The sequence below is a fragment of the Camarhynchus parvulus genome, unplaced genomic scaffold (assembly GCF_901933205.1).
Source record: "Camarhynchus parvulus unplaced genomic scaffold, STF_HiC, whole genome shotgun sequence".
NCBI classification, from domain to species: Eukaryota; Metazoa; Chordata; class Aves; order Passeriformes; family Thraupidae; genus Camarhynchus; species Camarhynchus parvulus.
In genome coordinates, this window is record NW_022148480.1 from 4632 (window position 1) to 20537 (window position 15906).

At 54.8% G+C, this 15906-nt stretch overlaps 1 protein-coding gene across 1 annotated transcript; it reads left to right on the forward strand.

Moving 5' to 3' along the window:
* The first annotated feature begins 7276 nt into the window (after positions 1–7276).
* LOC115916819 (serine/threonine-protein kinase pim-1-like) lies at positions 7277–10520 on the forward strand. Its single transcript, XM_030970559.1, has 6 exons — positions 7277–7623; positions 7970–8021; positions 8224–8590; positions 9730–9909; positions 10158–10307; positions 10497–10520. Exons 1-5 carry the CDS (start codon positions 7277–7279, stop codon positions 10262–10264), a joined length of 1053 nt encoding a protein of 350 aa, XP_030826419.1. The 3' UTR covers positions 10265–10307; positions 10497–10520.
* Positions 10521–15906: the final 5386 nt, after the last annotated feature.

The following is a 15906-nucleotide window of genomic DNA, read 5'->3' on the forward strand; positions in this document are numbered from 1 at the left end:
TCTGTTTCCTTTTTTTCTGAGGCTTCTCAGCTTCCCAGGAGAAAAATCCTGGGCAAAGGGATTTTTCCAGAGAATGTGAATGTGACACTGAGTCCCCATGGAACCAAGGGGCCATTGTGACACCACAGGGTCTCAAATAACCAAGGCAGCCACTGTGACACTGCAAGGTCTCATGGAAGCAAGGGACCAGTGCGACACATCCAGGTTTGGTGGAACCAACAGGGCCATTGTGACCCTGAGGAACCCAGTAGAGCCAAGGGACCATTTTGAGACTCTGCCATGTGATGGAACCAATGGGCCACTGTGGCATTGTGCAGTCCCATGGAAACAAGGAAACCATTTTGACACTGCAAGGCCTTGTGGAAGCAAGGGGCCATTGTGCCACTGTAGAGCCAAGGAGACCATTGTTGTATCACTGGGCCTCATGGAAACAAAGATCTGATCCTACAGGTTCTCATGGAACCAAGGGGCCATTGTGATGCTGCAGGGCCCCAAGGATCCAAGAACATGGAACAGGTCTGGTTGGCTGGGCGTCCTGGGGGCTGCCTGGCTGGTCCAGCTGACCTTGGCATGTTGAGGGTCACTTCTCACCAGCCTCTGAAACCCTGGAGTTCTGTGCTTTCCTTCCTGTGGCAAAGAACCGTCCTTCTCCTCCAGGGGTTCATGGCCAAAATTGGGATTCCTCCTCCAAATCTGATTATATCCAAGGATTATTCCCATATAAAACCTGCCTGGACAGTCAACTCTGGCTGGCCTTGGCCTCTTGGGGGCCACCTCTCATCTGCCTTCAAAGCACTGGGGGCCTGTGCTTTTCTTACCATAGAAAAAAAACATCTTTCAAGTCCAGGTATCCATGGCTAAAATTGAGAATCTGCCTCCAAAATTCCTTATATCCTAGGATAGCTCCCAGATAAAAGCTGCCAGGACTCTCCAGGTTTCCTTGGCTTTCCTCAGGGCCAGCTCTCATCTGCCTTTGAAACTCTGGGGGTCCGTACTTTCCTTCCTATGGAAAAGAATTGTCCTTCTTGTCCAGATGCCCTGAGACAAAAGTGGGATTTGGCCTCCCAAATTCTGTCTCTCCAAGGATTCCTCCCTGACAATAGGTCGGGCTGGCCTTGGCCTCCTTGGGGCAGCCTCTAATCAGCCTTTAAAACACTGGGGCTCCATCCTTTCCTTCCTATGGAGAACTGTCATTCCAGTCCAGGAACCCATGGCTGAAATGGAATTCCACCCCCAAAACTCCCCATATATGTAAAGGCTGCTTTCAGACAAAAGCTGCAAGGACAGACAGGTCTGGCTGACCTTGGCCTCTGGTAGCTGCTTCTCATCTGCCTTCAAACCCTGGGTTTCTGTGGTTATGTAGAATCTGAAGAAGGAATAAAAATGAAAGCAAGTTTTGATATAGAAGAAAAGAATTGATGAGCCAGTCCTTTTGGATAGCTAAGAAGGCAAAGGGTGTGTTAGTTAGAAGGGGTTATTATGACTTAGAGCAAAGGATAAACCCACCTCAAACAAGCAGATGTTTTTACCAAGCAGAAAGAGAGCACAGGCAAACAAGTCAGCAAATGTTGCAAGTAGAAAAAAGGTCTCAGAATTTTCCACTGCAAGAAAACTGGAAAACAACTTCTAGCTTAAACTGTAATGTACTAACTTTTAGTGATTGGAGAATAGTAACATGAATATGGTAATTACAGTAGTTATGATAGGCTATAGGTAAAAGTTAAGATATAGATTGGTTCTACTGTATTAAGATGCTCAGCAAAGAAAAGTATATAATGCATTTGTAACCTAAACTAAGGGTCTCCAGGCCTGCAGCTGGAGCTGACAGCTGTGGGCACAGCTCTATCACCCACGACCCTGGACTGCTGTAACACCTTGGAAACAATAAACTGCATTTTGAAGAGCCGCCTGGAGTCCCACATCCCTCATTTCGGCTCTCACAAACTGGTGTTTCCCGGAACTGCCAGTGCCCAGATCCAGAAATTTCCTGGTGCTGGTGCAGGCCAAGTGCAGCAATTTGCAGGCAAAAAAAAACCAAAAACTGTCAGTTTTCTATTGCCGGCTCTGTCGCTGCCCAGACCTGGAGTTTCCCAGCACTGCCATTGCCCAGATGCAGAAATTTCCCAGCGCTGGCAAAGCCCAAGGGCAGCAATTTGCTGGCACAGAAATCCAAAACCCGGCAAATACCTGGGGCTGGCACCACCCAGCCCTGGTGTTTTCCAGCGCTGCCTGTGTCCAGACCTGGCAATTTCCTGGTGCTGGTACAGCTCAATTTCAGCAATTTGCTGGCAAAGAAAGCCAAATCCAGGCAAATACCTGGTACCTAAAGCAACCCGATCTCGTGTTTGCTGACACCGCCAGTGCCCAGATCCAGAATTTTTCAGATGCCTGCACAGCCTAATTCCAGCAGTTTGCTGGCACAGAAAGTTCACATTTGGCAATTTCCCAGTGGCAGCACATTCCCCACCAAGATCTGGTGTGTGCGCTGGCACTGCCAGTGCCCACATCTGGCAATTTCCCAGTGCTGGCACAACCCAAATGCAGCAATTTTCTGGCAAAAAAGCCCAAACCCGGCAGCTTCCTGGCGCTGCCCCCAGCACCACTGTCTCTGTCTCTCTGGGAGCCTCTCAGGAACCCTCGGCCAGTCCCGAGTCGGCAGACACCGGGGGCAGCCCCGACACGGCCGACAGCGGGGAGACACTCTCCCGTGCCCCGAGGGTGCTGAGGGCAGCTGGGCTGGTCGCCTTTGCAGCAGAAGAGACACCAGAGACATCGGTAGAAGTTAAAGGGCCGACTCTTAGCAGGGGTTAATCCAAGGTTTTATTCTAGGAGTCCCAAAGGAGCCCCTACACCTCAGGGGGCTCCTGCCGAGAGCCCCGGGAGATGTGCCAAGGTTACATTTAAAGGGAGGTGGAAACCGAAAGTAGATAACATTTTACTGACCAATAAGTGACCCTGAGGGATGGGAACTGGGGGATAGACATTTAGGACAGCATATGGGGCATGGCTTGGGGGGCTGACCCCTGGCCTCTGGCTAATCACTCGACATCCTGGACCGAAGCCTCTAGATGGAGGGGATGGGATGCTGAGTGATTGACAGAGAGCCAGGGTGGGGATTTGGGGATGATCTCAGCAAGGGAAAGGGATTACACAGGTAAAGGGAGGGGGGTACCATCTGGGATGAACCATTTGGGAAAAATACGGGGATTCAAAACCAAAACTATTACAAGGTATTACAAAGTATAAAAACACACTACAACACACCACCCAGATCTGGTGTTTGCTGCGCAAGTGCCCAGATCCAGAAATTTCCCTATTCTGGCACAGCCCAAGTGCAGCAATTTGCTGGCACAGAAATCCAAAACCCGGCCATTTCCTGATGCCAATACAGGTGCCCTGACCTGGGTTTGCTGCCACTGCCAGTGCTCAGATCTTGATATTTTGGTCTGGCCAGCCAAGTCCAGCAATTTTCTGGCAAAGAAAGCCAAAATCTGGCCAGCAGAGCCCAATTGGCAATGGCAAGATTTCTGTTTGCTGGCACCACCAGTGCCCAGATCTGAAATTGTTTGCTGCCCAGTGTAATTTTCTGGCAAAGAAAGCCAAATCTGAAAACCTGGTGCTGGTGTTTGCTGGCACTGCCAGTGCTCAGATCCAGCAGTTTCCCAGGGGCAGCACAGCCCAAGTCCAGATTTGCTGGCACAGAAAGACAAAATTTGGAAATTTTCTGGTTCTGGCTCCAGCACCATCCAGATCTGGTGTTTGCTGGCACCGCCAGTGCCCAGATTTGGCAATTTCCCTGATGCCAGCACAACCCAAAGGTCTGAAAGCAAAATTTGGGGTTTTTAGGCTAAGGCCGTGGGCTCTTTAGGCAGAGGAGCTCCCGCCCATTCCTCTTGTTCAGTTATGCAGACTGTGACTTTCTCTTTGCTACCTTGGAACTGTTTAAAATTGTAATATTCTGGACTGAAAACCCAGAGAAACACCAGATCCCAGCTCACACCCATAAATAAATGTATAAATATCCCTGCTAGACCCTGGGGATGCTGCATTCCAGCACCAAATGGACTTAGAAGAGACCGAGTGAGCCAACTACAACCCACAAAAGGACTTTCTGAATTTGCCATCTCTTCAGCACTGTGAGAGATTTTATTTAATATTATTCATTTTTCATGCTTGTGAATACTTTACTTGTTAAATAAACTGGGGTTTTTTCACTTTTCTCAAGGGAAGTCTTTTCCTGAACTAGTAGGGGAGGGGCTGCTTGAACTTGCTTTCTAGACGGACCCCTTTTGGAGGTTTCCTCCCAAAATTTGCCCTAAGGCAGCACAAACAGTCATCATGAAAATTTCACCAGTGGCATAATTTCCTGGTGGCAAATCTTGTGACAGAAGCTTGACCTTGTTCTCCATGAGAGATTCTTGGGAAGAGCAGACAGGAGAAGATTCCTGGAAAACTGAAACAGCTTTCCAGAAGGGAAATGAAAATGAAAGAAACAATCCAAGATGTTTTCCTCTATTTATTTCTATGCTCCCCTTTTCCATGTTGCACTACTTCTCCATCCCAGTAATTCCAGATGCACCTCACCTCTAAGATCGGTGACTTAGTGATTTTTAGACACTCTAAAATACCATGAGCCACACTCAGTTTTCCTTCCCCTGTTTTACTGGAAGGCAACACTGGAGATATAAGTGCAGTGCTGGGGTCAGGTAGGAATCCTACCCCAAGGGAAGGTGGCCCGACAGTGTGTGCCCCTCAGCAAGGACAATGCACAGCAGCAAGCGAGGGGATTGCTGTGCCAGTGTGCAGGAGTCAGGGCTCTGCATCTGGGCTCAAGGCTGCAAAGTTCCCGTGTTTGGACAGACGAAGGGGCTGTCCCCGGGGCGCGCGGGGCTCGAACGTGGGGCTCGTGGGGCGAGCGGGGAACGGACACGGGGACGAACGGCCCCGGTGCTTCAGTTGCAGCGGCAGCAGCGGCGGCAGCAGCAGCAGCAGCAGCAGCAGCAGCAGCAGCAAAAAAGAGATATTTAGAGAACTTTCTCTTTTTTTTTTTTCTTTTCTTTTTTCTTTCTCTTTCTCTCCCTTTCCCGCTGTCGGGCACCCTTCTCTCGGGGTCCCTTGCCCGGCGTCCCTCTCCTCTCCCCGCCTCCCTCTCCCCTGCCGGGCCGGGCCATGCCCCCGGCCCGCCCCCGCGGGCGGCGGGGCTGCCCGTGCCCGGCCCCGGCCGTCCCCGCGCCGCGGTCTCGCCTCCGCCCGGCTCTGGCCGTGCTGGCGGTGGCGCTGCTGGGCGGGCGTCAGTGCCTGGGGCTGGGGCGGCACCGCCGCCCTTCGGCTCCGCCTGGCCCGAGCCCGGCCCCGGCCCCGAGGCAGGCTCCAGTCCCGGCCCCGGCCCCGGCCCCGGCTCCTCCCGGGGCCCGCGGAGGAGGACACAGGCGGCGCGGCGCTGCCGCCGCCTCGCTGCGGCTTCCCGGCCCGAGCTCCGCCCTTCGGCAGCGCGGCCGCCGGCCCCGAGCCTCCCGTGCCGCGTTCCAAGGAGCGAACGCCTGGGCATGGCCGGCCCGGGCGGCTGAGGGGCGCTTCGGGGGCCGTTGCTGGCCCCGGCCGAAGCGCTGACAGCCGCACAGCCCAAGTGCAGCAATTTGCTGGCACAGAAATCCAAAACCCGGCAACTTTCTGCTACTGGGTCTGGCACCACCCACATCTTGTGTTTGCAGTGCCAGTACCCAGATTTGGAAATTTCCCGATGCCAGCAGAGCCCAAATCTGGCAGATTTCTGTTGCTGGCAACGACACCACCCAGATCTGGTGTTTGCTGGCAGTGCCAGTGCCCAGATCTGAAAACTTCCTGGTGCTGGCACAGCCCAATTCCAGTGATTCGCTGGCACAGAAAGCCAAAATTTGGAAATCTGCAGGTTCTGGCTCCAGCACCATCCAGATCTGGTGTTTGCTGGCACCGCCAGAGCCCAGATTTGGGAATTTCCCGATGCCTTCACAGCCCAGGTCTGGCAATTTGGTTTTAGGCTAGCTTAGGCAGAGAAGTTCCTCAGACTGTGACTTTCCTTTTTCTTGGAACTGTTTAAACCTGCTCTGGACTGAAAACAAAGAGAAACACCGGCAGCTCACACCTGTGGCCCACCGAGCTCTGGGATGCTGCATTGCAGCGCCAGAGGGACTTAGAAGAGACCGAGTGAGCCAACTACAACCCACAGAAAGGACTTTCTGAATTTGCCATCTCTTCAGCACTGCCAGAGATTTCATTTAATATTATTCATTTTTCATGCTTGTGAATACTTTACTTGTTAAATAAACTGGGGTTTTTTTCACTTTTCTCAAGGGAAGTCTTTTCCTGAACTAGTAGGGGAGGGGCTGCTTGAACTTGCTTTCTAGACAGACCCCTTTTGGAGGTTTCCTCCCAAAATTTGCCCTAAGCCAGCACAAACAGTCATCATGAAAATTTCACCAGTGGCATAATTTCCTGGTGGCAAATCTCGTGACAGAAGCTTGACCTTGTTCTCCAGGAGAGATTCTTGGGAAGAGCAGACAGGAGAAGATTCCTGGAAAACTGAAACAGCTTTCCAGAAGGGAAATGAAAATGAAAGAAACAATCCAAGATGTTTTCCTCTATTTATTTCTATGCTCCCCTTTTCCATGTTGCACTACTTCTCCATCCCAGTAATTCCAGATGCACCTCACCTCTAAGATTGCTGACTTAGTGAGTTTTAGACACTCAAAAATACCATGAGCCACACACAGTTTTCCTTCCCCTGTTTTACTGGAAGGCAACACTGGAGATGTAAGTGCAGTGCTGGGGTCAGGTAGGAATCCTACACCAAGGGAAGGTGGCCCGACAGTGTTTGCCCCTCAGCAAGGACAATGCACAGCAGCAAGCGAGGGGATTGCTGTGCCAGTGTGCAGGAGTCAGGGCTCTGCATCTGGGCTCAAGGCTGCAAAGTTCCCGTGTTTGGACAGACGAAGGGGCTGTCCCCGGGGCGCGCGGGGCTCGAACGTGGGGCTCGTGGGGCGAGCGGGGAACGGACACGGGGACGAACGGCCCCGGTGCTTCAGTTGCAGCGGCGGCAGCGGCGGCAGCAGCAGCAGCAGCAGCAGCAGCAGCAGCAGCAGCAGCAGCAAAACAGATATTTAGAATACTCTTTCTTTTTTTTTTCTCTTTTTCTTTCTGTTTCTCTCCCTTTCCCGCTGTCGGGCACCCTTCTCTCGGGGTCCCTTGCCCGGCGTCCCCTCTCCTCCCCGCCTCCCTCTCCCCCCCCCCGGGCCGGGCCATGCCCCGGCCCCCCCCCGCCGGCGGGGCTGCTGCCCGTGCCCGGCCCGGCCGTCCCGCCCGCGGTCTCGCCTCCGCCCGGCTCTGGCCGTACTGGCGGTGGCGCTGCTGGGCGGGCGTCAGTGCCTGGTGCGGGGCGGCATCGCCGCCCTTCGGCTCCGCCTGGCCCGAGCCCGGCCCCGGCCCCGACGCAGGCTCCAGTCCCCGCCCCGGCCCCGGCCCGGCTCCTCCCGGGGGCCCGCGGAGGACACAGGCGGCGCGGCCGCTGCCGCCGCCTCCGCTGCGGCTTCCCCGGCCCGAGCTCCGCCGCTCGGCAGCAGCGCCGCCGCCGCCCGCCCCGAGCCTCCCGTGCCGCGTTCCAAGGGGAGCGAACGCCTGGGCATGGCCGGCCGGGGCGGCTGAGGGGCGCTCGGGGCCGTTGCTGGCCCCGGCCGAGCGCTGACAGCCGCGCCCCGCCCGCAGGGGAAGGCGCAGCAGGGCCTGAAGGAGCAGTACCGGCTGGGCTCGCTGCTGGGGGCGCGGCGGCTTCGGCAGCGTCTTCGCACCCGCCACGCGGCTCGGACGGGCGCCCCGGTGAGCGGCGGGGGCGGGGCGGCGGGCGCAGGGGGGGGGGGGCGGAGGAGGAAGAGGAGGAGGAGGATGGGCTGGGCGGGACGGGCGGCGAGCTCAGCCCGCTGCTCCCCTTGCCTTGCAGGTGGCCATCAAACGGGTGCCGCGGAACCGCGGCCCGCACTGGGGCGAAGCTGGTGAGTGAGCGGGGCCAGCGGCAGCAGCCGGGCCGTGCCGGGCGGGGATGAGCCGAGGCCCGGCAGGGCGGGAGCCGCCAGGACGCCCCGAGGGAGAGCGGGCGTGGGGCCAGCGCAGGGCGCAGAGCATCCCGGGCTGGCTGAGGGCTCCCAGAGCCCCGCACGCCTCAGCCCCACTGACGGCACCGCGCTCCTCCCGCAGCCCGGCGGCACCAGCGCCCCGCTGGAGATCGTGCTGCTGGCCAAGGTGTCCACTGGCTTCCCTGGTGTGGTCCAGCTGCTGGAGTGGCTCGTGCTCCCCAACGACATCGTGATGGTGCTGGAGCGGCCAGAGCGGTGTCAGGACCTGCAGCATTTCATTCGGGCACGGCGGTTCCTGCCCGAGGAGGAGGCGCGGGGGCTGTTCCGCCAGGTGCTGGAGGCCGTGCGGCACTGCACCAGCTGCGGGGTCCTGCACCGCGACATCAAACCAGAGAACATCCTGGTTGACCTGGCCACCGGGCAGGCCAAACTGATCGATTTTGGCTGTGGCACCTACCTGCAAGACACAGTCTACACTCACTTTGCAGGTGAGCCCACGCAGGGCTGTGCTCCTGGTCCCGGCATCTCATGGCCCAACATCTCACAGCCCAAGCTGGCTGTGGCAGCAGGGATTCTCCCTTTGCTGCCAGTCATGGGGACTGAGTCTTCTGCTGAGTTGCTTTTAGAGCAGGGCTGGGTGGGGAGCCATCTTCCAGCCCTGCTGGCAGCCTTTGCCCACCACTCTGCCCAGGACTGGGGCTGGGCTGGGGCAGCCAGCCCCACCAAAACCCCCGTGGGTGGGGGTAGCAGAGAGGGTGGACCAGAACCTGTGCCCCAGCCGGTTTGGTGTGCAGGTGAGAAAGGGTTTGGACTGCTCCACTCACCTGGTTTGCTTTGGGTTCGTAATGTTTTTTGGAGCAATGAAGGCAGGGAGGATGAAGACATTGTTATAAATGGTGTTCAATTTGTGTTGAATTGGGGCTGGGTTGGGAATTGCTGTTCTGGGGTGAGTTGATGGGTGTTTCTTGTGGGTCCCAGGGAAGTCCAGGGTGTCCTGGGGGCGAGGGTCAAAGGGGGGCGGGAGGTGATTGGACAGGGGACTTGACCAATCATTTGATGCCCCGGGAAAATGATTGGTCCAGAATGAATATTGATAAGGACCAATGAGAACACTTGAAAATGACCAATCAGCGTGCGGATCTGAAACCCACCAATCCTGGCCCTGAGAGGGGCTATAAAATGAGAGTTTCGGTTGTGTTGGGGTTCTTTTTCTGAGGGATGTGCTATATGGGGGAGAACCCAGCGTGTTTGGGACACGTTGTTAGCTTTGAGATGTTGCATGGGAGTTTGGGCTTATCTCAACAGAAGGGTAGTTTGTTTTAATAAATGAGACCCTTTTTCTCTCTCGAAATCTGGCCTTGTTCAAATTCGTAACAGCATGGTTTTTCACCAGCACTGAGTGGGTTTTTTCTTGTCATGGTCAGGCCTAGCCAGGGTTTCCACTGCCCTCTTCCAGCACCAGTGGCTTCTTTCCCAACCCCAAGTCTGTACACAAGTCCCAGGTGCTGGTGAGAGGGCAGTGGTCACCCTGTGTGCCCCTGATGCAGCCCCCGCACGCCCAGGGATGCTGGGGCCAGGCTCTGGGAGCAGCAGCATCCCCCTGCTGAACTCCATCTGTATTCCATAGGAACACGGTCATACAGCCCCCCGGAATGGACCCACTTTGGCTGGTACCATGGCAAGCCAGCTACCATCTGGTCCCTGGGCATCCTGCTGCACCAGATGGTCTGCGGGGAGCACCCTTTCAGGAGGGGCTGGAACATCAGCTGGGACCATCAGCTCTCGCTGCCACAAAGGCTCTCTCAAGGTGGATCCTCTTCTCTGGGCACGGGGGGAATCCCAGTGCTGGGAGCCAGCAGCGGGCTCGTGAGCATCCTGCTCTGGCAGCTGCTGAGGAGGTGGCACATGTCCTGCTCTCCTCCAGAACAGGGAATTGATGGGAAAGTTCAGGCCCAGCTCTGAGCACATCCAGCATGGCCTGGGCATGGGAATAGTGGGGCAAAGCAGACAGGAGCCTTCTCCAACTGACCGGCAGTTTCTGTTTTCTCTGCCCAGAGTGCAAAGATCTGATCAGGTGGTGTTTATCTGTGAACTCCTTGGACAGACCCACATTAGAAGACCTGTTCTGTGATCCTTGGGTGCAGGATATTCCTCTGCCATAGAAGAAGAGAGAGAGCCACAGGCACACTTTGATGCAGGGCCCTGGTAAGTTCCAGCTCCACACATGCCTTGGCAATCAGAAGCAAAGGAACCCAGAGCTTTTTGTGCTGCCTGTGTCACTGCCCAGGGGTCATGGGATGGGAACACGCAGCCCTTGTGCTGGAGCTGAGCTGCTCTGCCCAGCACTGGTGGCCGCCATCCAAGCTGGTTTTGCTTGTCCTGGTTCCCTGCCAGCTGGGGCCCTGGGCAGAGCCCTGAGAGCCTGGTCTCCCCCCAGGCAAGGAGAAGGAGCCCCTGCAGAAGCTGTACCGGGTGGGGATGCTGCTGCTGCTGCTGCTGCTGCTGCTGCTGCTGCTGCTGCTGCTGGAGACAGCGAGGATGACATCAAGGATGACAAGCTCTTCCTCAGCCTGGCCACTGGAGGCTGAAGGTGATGGACTTTGATTCTGGCACCTTCTTCAAAGCCAAACTCCACAGGGAATTTGCAGATGAGTCCCCACCCAGGTAAATTCTGCCAGATTTGGGCATGGCCCAGCCTGGCTGGGAAGCAAAGGTTCCCCCTTTGCTGGGGCAGATGCAGCTGATCCTTCAGTCGCTGCCCAGCTGCTTTTTGGCAGGGCTGGGGCATGGGCTGGGGTGGGTACGAAATGGGAGTGGGCTCCTGGCCCTGCCAACAGCCCCCAGCAGCCACCGTGCCCGGGCTGGGGCTGGGGCTGGGGCAGCCAGCCCGACACAAACAAAGCCCCATGGTGGGAGCAGAGGTGGGACTCCAGAACCTGTGCACAGCTGCTTTGCTGTGCAGGCAAGGAAGGGCTTGGGCTGCTCCACTGCCCTTGTTTGCTTTGGGATCACCAAAGTGATTTTGGGGGCAGTGCAGGGGGGAAGAGAGAAAGTGTGGGCTTCCCTCAGCCATGGCTGGGTTTTTCCCTCCCATGTAGGGGTTGGGCCTTCCTCAAGGCCCTGACAGAGATAAGAGTTTTTATGGTTTTTCTTGTTTCCCCTTTTTGTCTCTAATCTCTTTTCAAGAATGTGTTGTTTGTTTTTCCAGAGGAAGCGTTCTAGGCGGTCCAGTCTGGATTGGGAAGTGCTTGGGAGCAGCTGTGGCGTGGATGGGCCGTGCCCTTGGAGAAGGCTGAGGCCATGGTTTGGGAGCAGCTTTTCTTGCAGCCGTGGCTGGCGTGAGGTGGGTCCCTGTGTGCTTGGCAGGGTGGGATCAGAGCTTTTGGGAGCTGGCAGCGAGCACAGGAGCATCCTGCTCTGGGCAGCTGCTGAGGGCTGGATGTGCCGTGGCTGGCTGCAGGCTGGGCACATGTCCTGCCCTCCTGCTCTGTGCCAAAGGCAGCAGGGATGGGCAGCTCTGGGCACAGCTCTGGGCACAGCCAGCATGGCCTGGGCACCGCAGGCCTTGGCACAAGGGCACAGGAGCCCTCAGCTGACGGGCACTTTCTGCTTTCTCTCCTTGCAGCCGGGCTCTGCGGGTGCTGAGGCTGCTCTGGGCTCTGCCAGGGCTCTGCTGGGCTCAGCCCTGGGCCCAGCTGGGCTGGCTCTGCCCTCACATTGCTCTGACAGCTCTGCATCAGACGAGCCCAGTTGCGAGCACAGCGCCTGAGCTTTCTGCTTTGGCAGGTGAGTGAGACTCTGCTGCAGGCCCAGAGATTGCAGCTGGGGACACACATCCAATTGGCAAGGACCCAAACTCTCCACAGTCCCAGCTGAACACCTGGATCTGCACAGGGTGTTTTGTCTGTCCCATTCTTCCTTCTTTATTGGCTGGAATTGTGCAATTGCACTTTCTTCCTCCTCTAGAAGTGCCATGAGTGGGCCAAAGCTGGCGAGTGGGCCGTGTGCCTGAGGCACTGCAGTCTGGAGCTGCTGGATGGAGAATTGCCCTTCTGCACTGCCAAACCAGAGCAAAAAGCTGTCAGTGGGACTTTGTGTCTTTAAGAAACCCCTGACAGTTTCAAAGGGAATGTGCAGCTCATTTCCAGGCTGAGAAGGAAGGTCATCTTCTAAAGGATTTGGGCTTTGACAGAGTTTCCATTCCCAGTCCTGCTTGGAGCTGGAAGGGCACAAAGCAATTTCCTCTTGCTTTGAGCACAATTTCAAATACCAATGTTGGAAACAAAGCCCAAAATCTTTTAAAAGGCTGCTGAGGTCAGTAAGATGGATCCATGCCATCAGCACATTTACAATGGAAATAACTGAGTTCTCTTTTGAAAAAGATCATTTACCTCTTAATGCAAAGAATGTAACTTTGCATTTAGGTTTTTGTTTTTTTCACTAACATTATGTTATGTTTTTTCACTAACACTTGGATTTTATTCTTATCTTTTACAATTTACCTATTTTTTTTTCCTTTTTCCTTTTTTTTCCTTTCAATAGAAAACATGTCCTACAAAAGGAGTGTCCTTTGCTCCTGGTTCCTGTGTGGAGCAGCTCCCTTCCTGCTGGCTGAGCTGCTCAGGCAGAGCCCGGCAGCTCCTGGCCCTGCAGGGCTGAGGCTTTTCCCCGTTGCTGGGCACAGACTGATGGAGCAGCACTGCTGAACTCGGGCACACAGAGGGACCAGCAGCAGCTGCCTTTGGCCACCTGAGGCTCCAAGGGCCAAACTCTGAGCAGCCAGGGCTGGAAGAGACTGGCAGGATCTGATCCCTGACTCTGGGCCAGGCCTGCACAAATGACCCCACAGCAGCAGCAGCAGCAGCAGCAGATGGAGCTGACTTTGAGCACAGCCCCTGCCCCTCTTCCCTGCCGTGTGCAGCGGTGTCACAGCAGCCTGAGGCACCTGGGAGCCCCCAGGGCCAGCAGGGACTTGAGATGGCAGCCCTGGGCTCCTGGAGGCTGGGCAAGGAACGGAGCTGGGCACTCCCTGTCCATGGGGAGCTTGCAGATGGAAAAGGCTGCTGTGCCCAGGCAGCTGCAAGGGCACAGAAAGGAGGCTCTGGAGCACTGGATCTGTGCCAGTGCCACAGTCCTGGGCAGCAGCCAGCGAGCCCTGGGGGAACAGAGGGCACAGCAAGAGGGACAGAACCAGGCAAGGGCAGAGACTGGAGAGAGCCAGAGCCAGGAGCAGGAACAGCTGCTCCATTGCACTCTTGGAGAAAGCTCTTGGCTGGTTCAAAGTGCTGAAAGGCGTGAAGGGCAGAGAGGAGGCCCCAGCAAACAATGCTCCTGTTTGCACAGCCTCCCCTCTGCGTGTCCCAGAAGGAATTGGATGGGCTGTGTTCTTCTCTCCGAGTCGTCTCGTTCAGCATGAGCAGCTCAGCACCAGGAGCTGAAGGAGCTGAAGCCTCAGGCCACAGGAGCTGGGCAAGAGGGAACTTTTGGGCAAAGGAGTGCTGCTAACATGGACCTAGCTGAATGCAGCAGATGGAATCATGGAATCACAGAATCCTTTCTGTTGGAAAAGCCCTCTGAGCTCACCCAGTGCAGCCGCTCACCCAGCAGTGCCAAGCCCAGCACTAAACCACGTCCCTGAAGTGCCAAGGCCTGGACAGCAGCCCTGAGTGAGGCCTGGACAGCAGGCCCTGAGCCAAAGGTGGCCTCTGGATGAACCTTCCAAGCAAAGGTTATCTTTGTATCTGCTCCCTAATGAAATATGCATGGTCATTAGCACTGTGATAGATGTAGCCACTCCTTAGTGAAACATGGATTGACCTTTGTGTATTTAGAAGCCAGACAAGGCCATGAAATCTGACATCTGGCCTTGTTTGGGGCTGAAGGATCAAAGTGACCTCCCTTGGTTCCTCCTGGGGCCCTGGCCAGGCTTTGGGAGGGACCCAAGAGGAGGATGAAACCAGATGTTGCCCCACTAGCAGTGCTGTCAGTTTGTCCATTCAGCACTGTCAGAGCTGGGCCCTGTCCCAGCGGGGTTGGAGCCTCACCTGGGGCTGGAGGCACCTGCAGGAATTGCCAGTGCCCAGGAGTGGCTCTGCAGCCCTTGGCTGTGACAGCTTCCCCAGCTGCTGTGTGGGTCTGGGGGATGGTAAAGCCTGAGGGTAACTGGGGCTGGATCTTTGTTAATCACTGCAGGCAATCTTTGGTGGGGATGGTTGGGTGCATTGCTGAGCTGCTCCTGTTGTGATTCTTTGCTGCTTTGAACTGCAGGAAATGACACTGATTCCTTCAGTTGGTGTCTGTGTCTTTGGTGCTGACTTTGCCCACTGGTAAAACAAAACTGGCCCAGTCTGGCCAGATCCCAACAAAATGTCACTTGTTCAGTGTAAATGTGAGGAATCAGTCCCATCAGAAATTCCCAGCTGGGAAGCCCTTCCCTGGAGTTCCCTGGCTCTGGAGTGGGCTGAGGTGGGAGCCCCGTGGGAGCAGTGGGGCAGTCGGGTAAAAGAGGCTGAACCCCTGGATGGCTTCAAATGCATCCAAAAATTGCATATGGAAAAGGAAAAGAACTTGTGGGTTTGGGCAGACAAAGATGAATTTGTTAAGAGTCCATTGGAAACAGCACCTTCAGAAGGAACAATGATTGTTGGAATGCTCCCACATGGAGGGACAAAGGAAAGTTTAAATCTTGAGCTCAGGTTCGTGGGTGCAAGTGAAATATTATTGTTGTTATTATTATTTAAAACAATATATTTAAAAATTGATAATGTGAGCTAATGCTGAAAACACTAATTTGTCAGCTTTGGCTGCCCACTGTAACACTAAATCCCCGACAGAAAAGGACTGGCCAAGACCCAGCTGTCAGTGGTAAACTTTGTGAATTGTATATAAGGAATAAAAGAGGAAGGGATGAAAATGGCTATTTTTAAAGGATTTGCTGATACTGTTATGTGGAATGCTTCATCTGTTACTGTGAAAAAAACAGTAATTAAGATTGCTGGGTTTTTCATATCCCAGACAATCCACAAGCTGCAGGATTGGTTTAACGGGTGAAGGGGTTGTTAGAAGAGCAGTTGAAAAAAGGAGGAGATGGGAACCTTTGCCCATGGAGAACCCATCTCCCAGATGTGCTCCATGCCCTTAACAATGGCCCACTGGGGAAATGGAAACCCCCTGGCTGTGCCTGGCTGCACCCAATTTACATTAATGAGCTAAATCAATTATTAGAAGATGTAAGAAGTGATGCTTTTAAAATATTCCAATGGCACATCCTGTGAGCTCCAACAAGCACAAATGGGGCTCTGCAGAAGTGCACAGCCTTGGATTATCTGCTTGCTGGCCAGGGAGGAGCCTGGGCTATCATGGGACAAGAATGTTGCAGGAATGTCTGTCAGTGCTGGGTTTGAGATCCAGCAATCAGGAATCACCTCGATAGAAAGAGCAGGAGAAGAGAGGCAGAATAAAGAAAATTCTTCATGGTGGGATTGGCTCCCAAATTGGAGGCTGCTGTGGAATGCATTTGTGGCAATCACTGTGATCATTGCAGTGTGAGCACTTGGTGTGTTATGATTCCATGTTAGAGTTGTTGTGGCACCTTGTGCTGGAAATGGAGTATGAGACTTGTCTAAAAAGAGACACAGTCTCAAGAAAAAAAGGGGCATTTGATAAAGAACAGAGAATAGCAACTAATTAGGCCTGTTTTAAAAGGAATGCAAATTATAGCTCTGAGTAATGAACTTGAACAGCACTTAATTGAAGAACATGAGGTGATGCCTTTATGCCTAATACCCAAATCTAAACTCTGTTA

Excerpts from the sequence above, each read along its gene's own strand:
- LOC115916819 (XM_030970559.1), top strand. The coding sequence starts at position 7,277 with ATGCCCCGGCCCCCCCCCGCCGGCGGGGCTGCTGCCCGTGCCCGGCCC. Across the intron at positions 7,624-7,969 it reads CCGCCCGCCCCGAGCCTCCC|GTGGCCATCAAACGGGTGCC; the intron begins GTGCCGCGTTCC and ends CTTGCCTTGCAG. Across the intron at positions 8,022-8,223 it reads CCCGCACTGGGGCGAAGCTG|CCCGGCGGCACCAGCGCCCC; the intron begins GTGAGTGAGCGG and ends CTCCTCCCGCAG.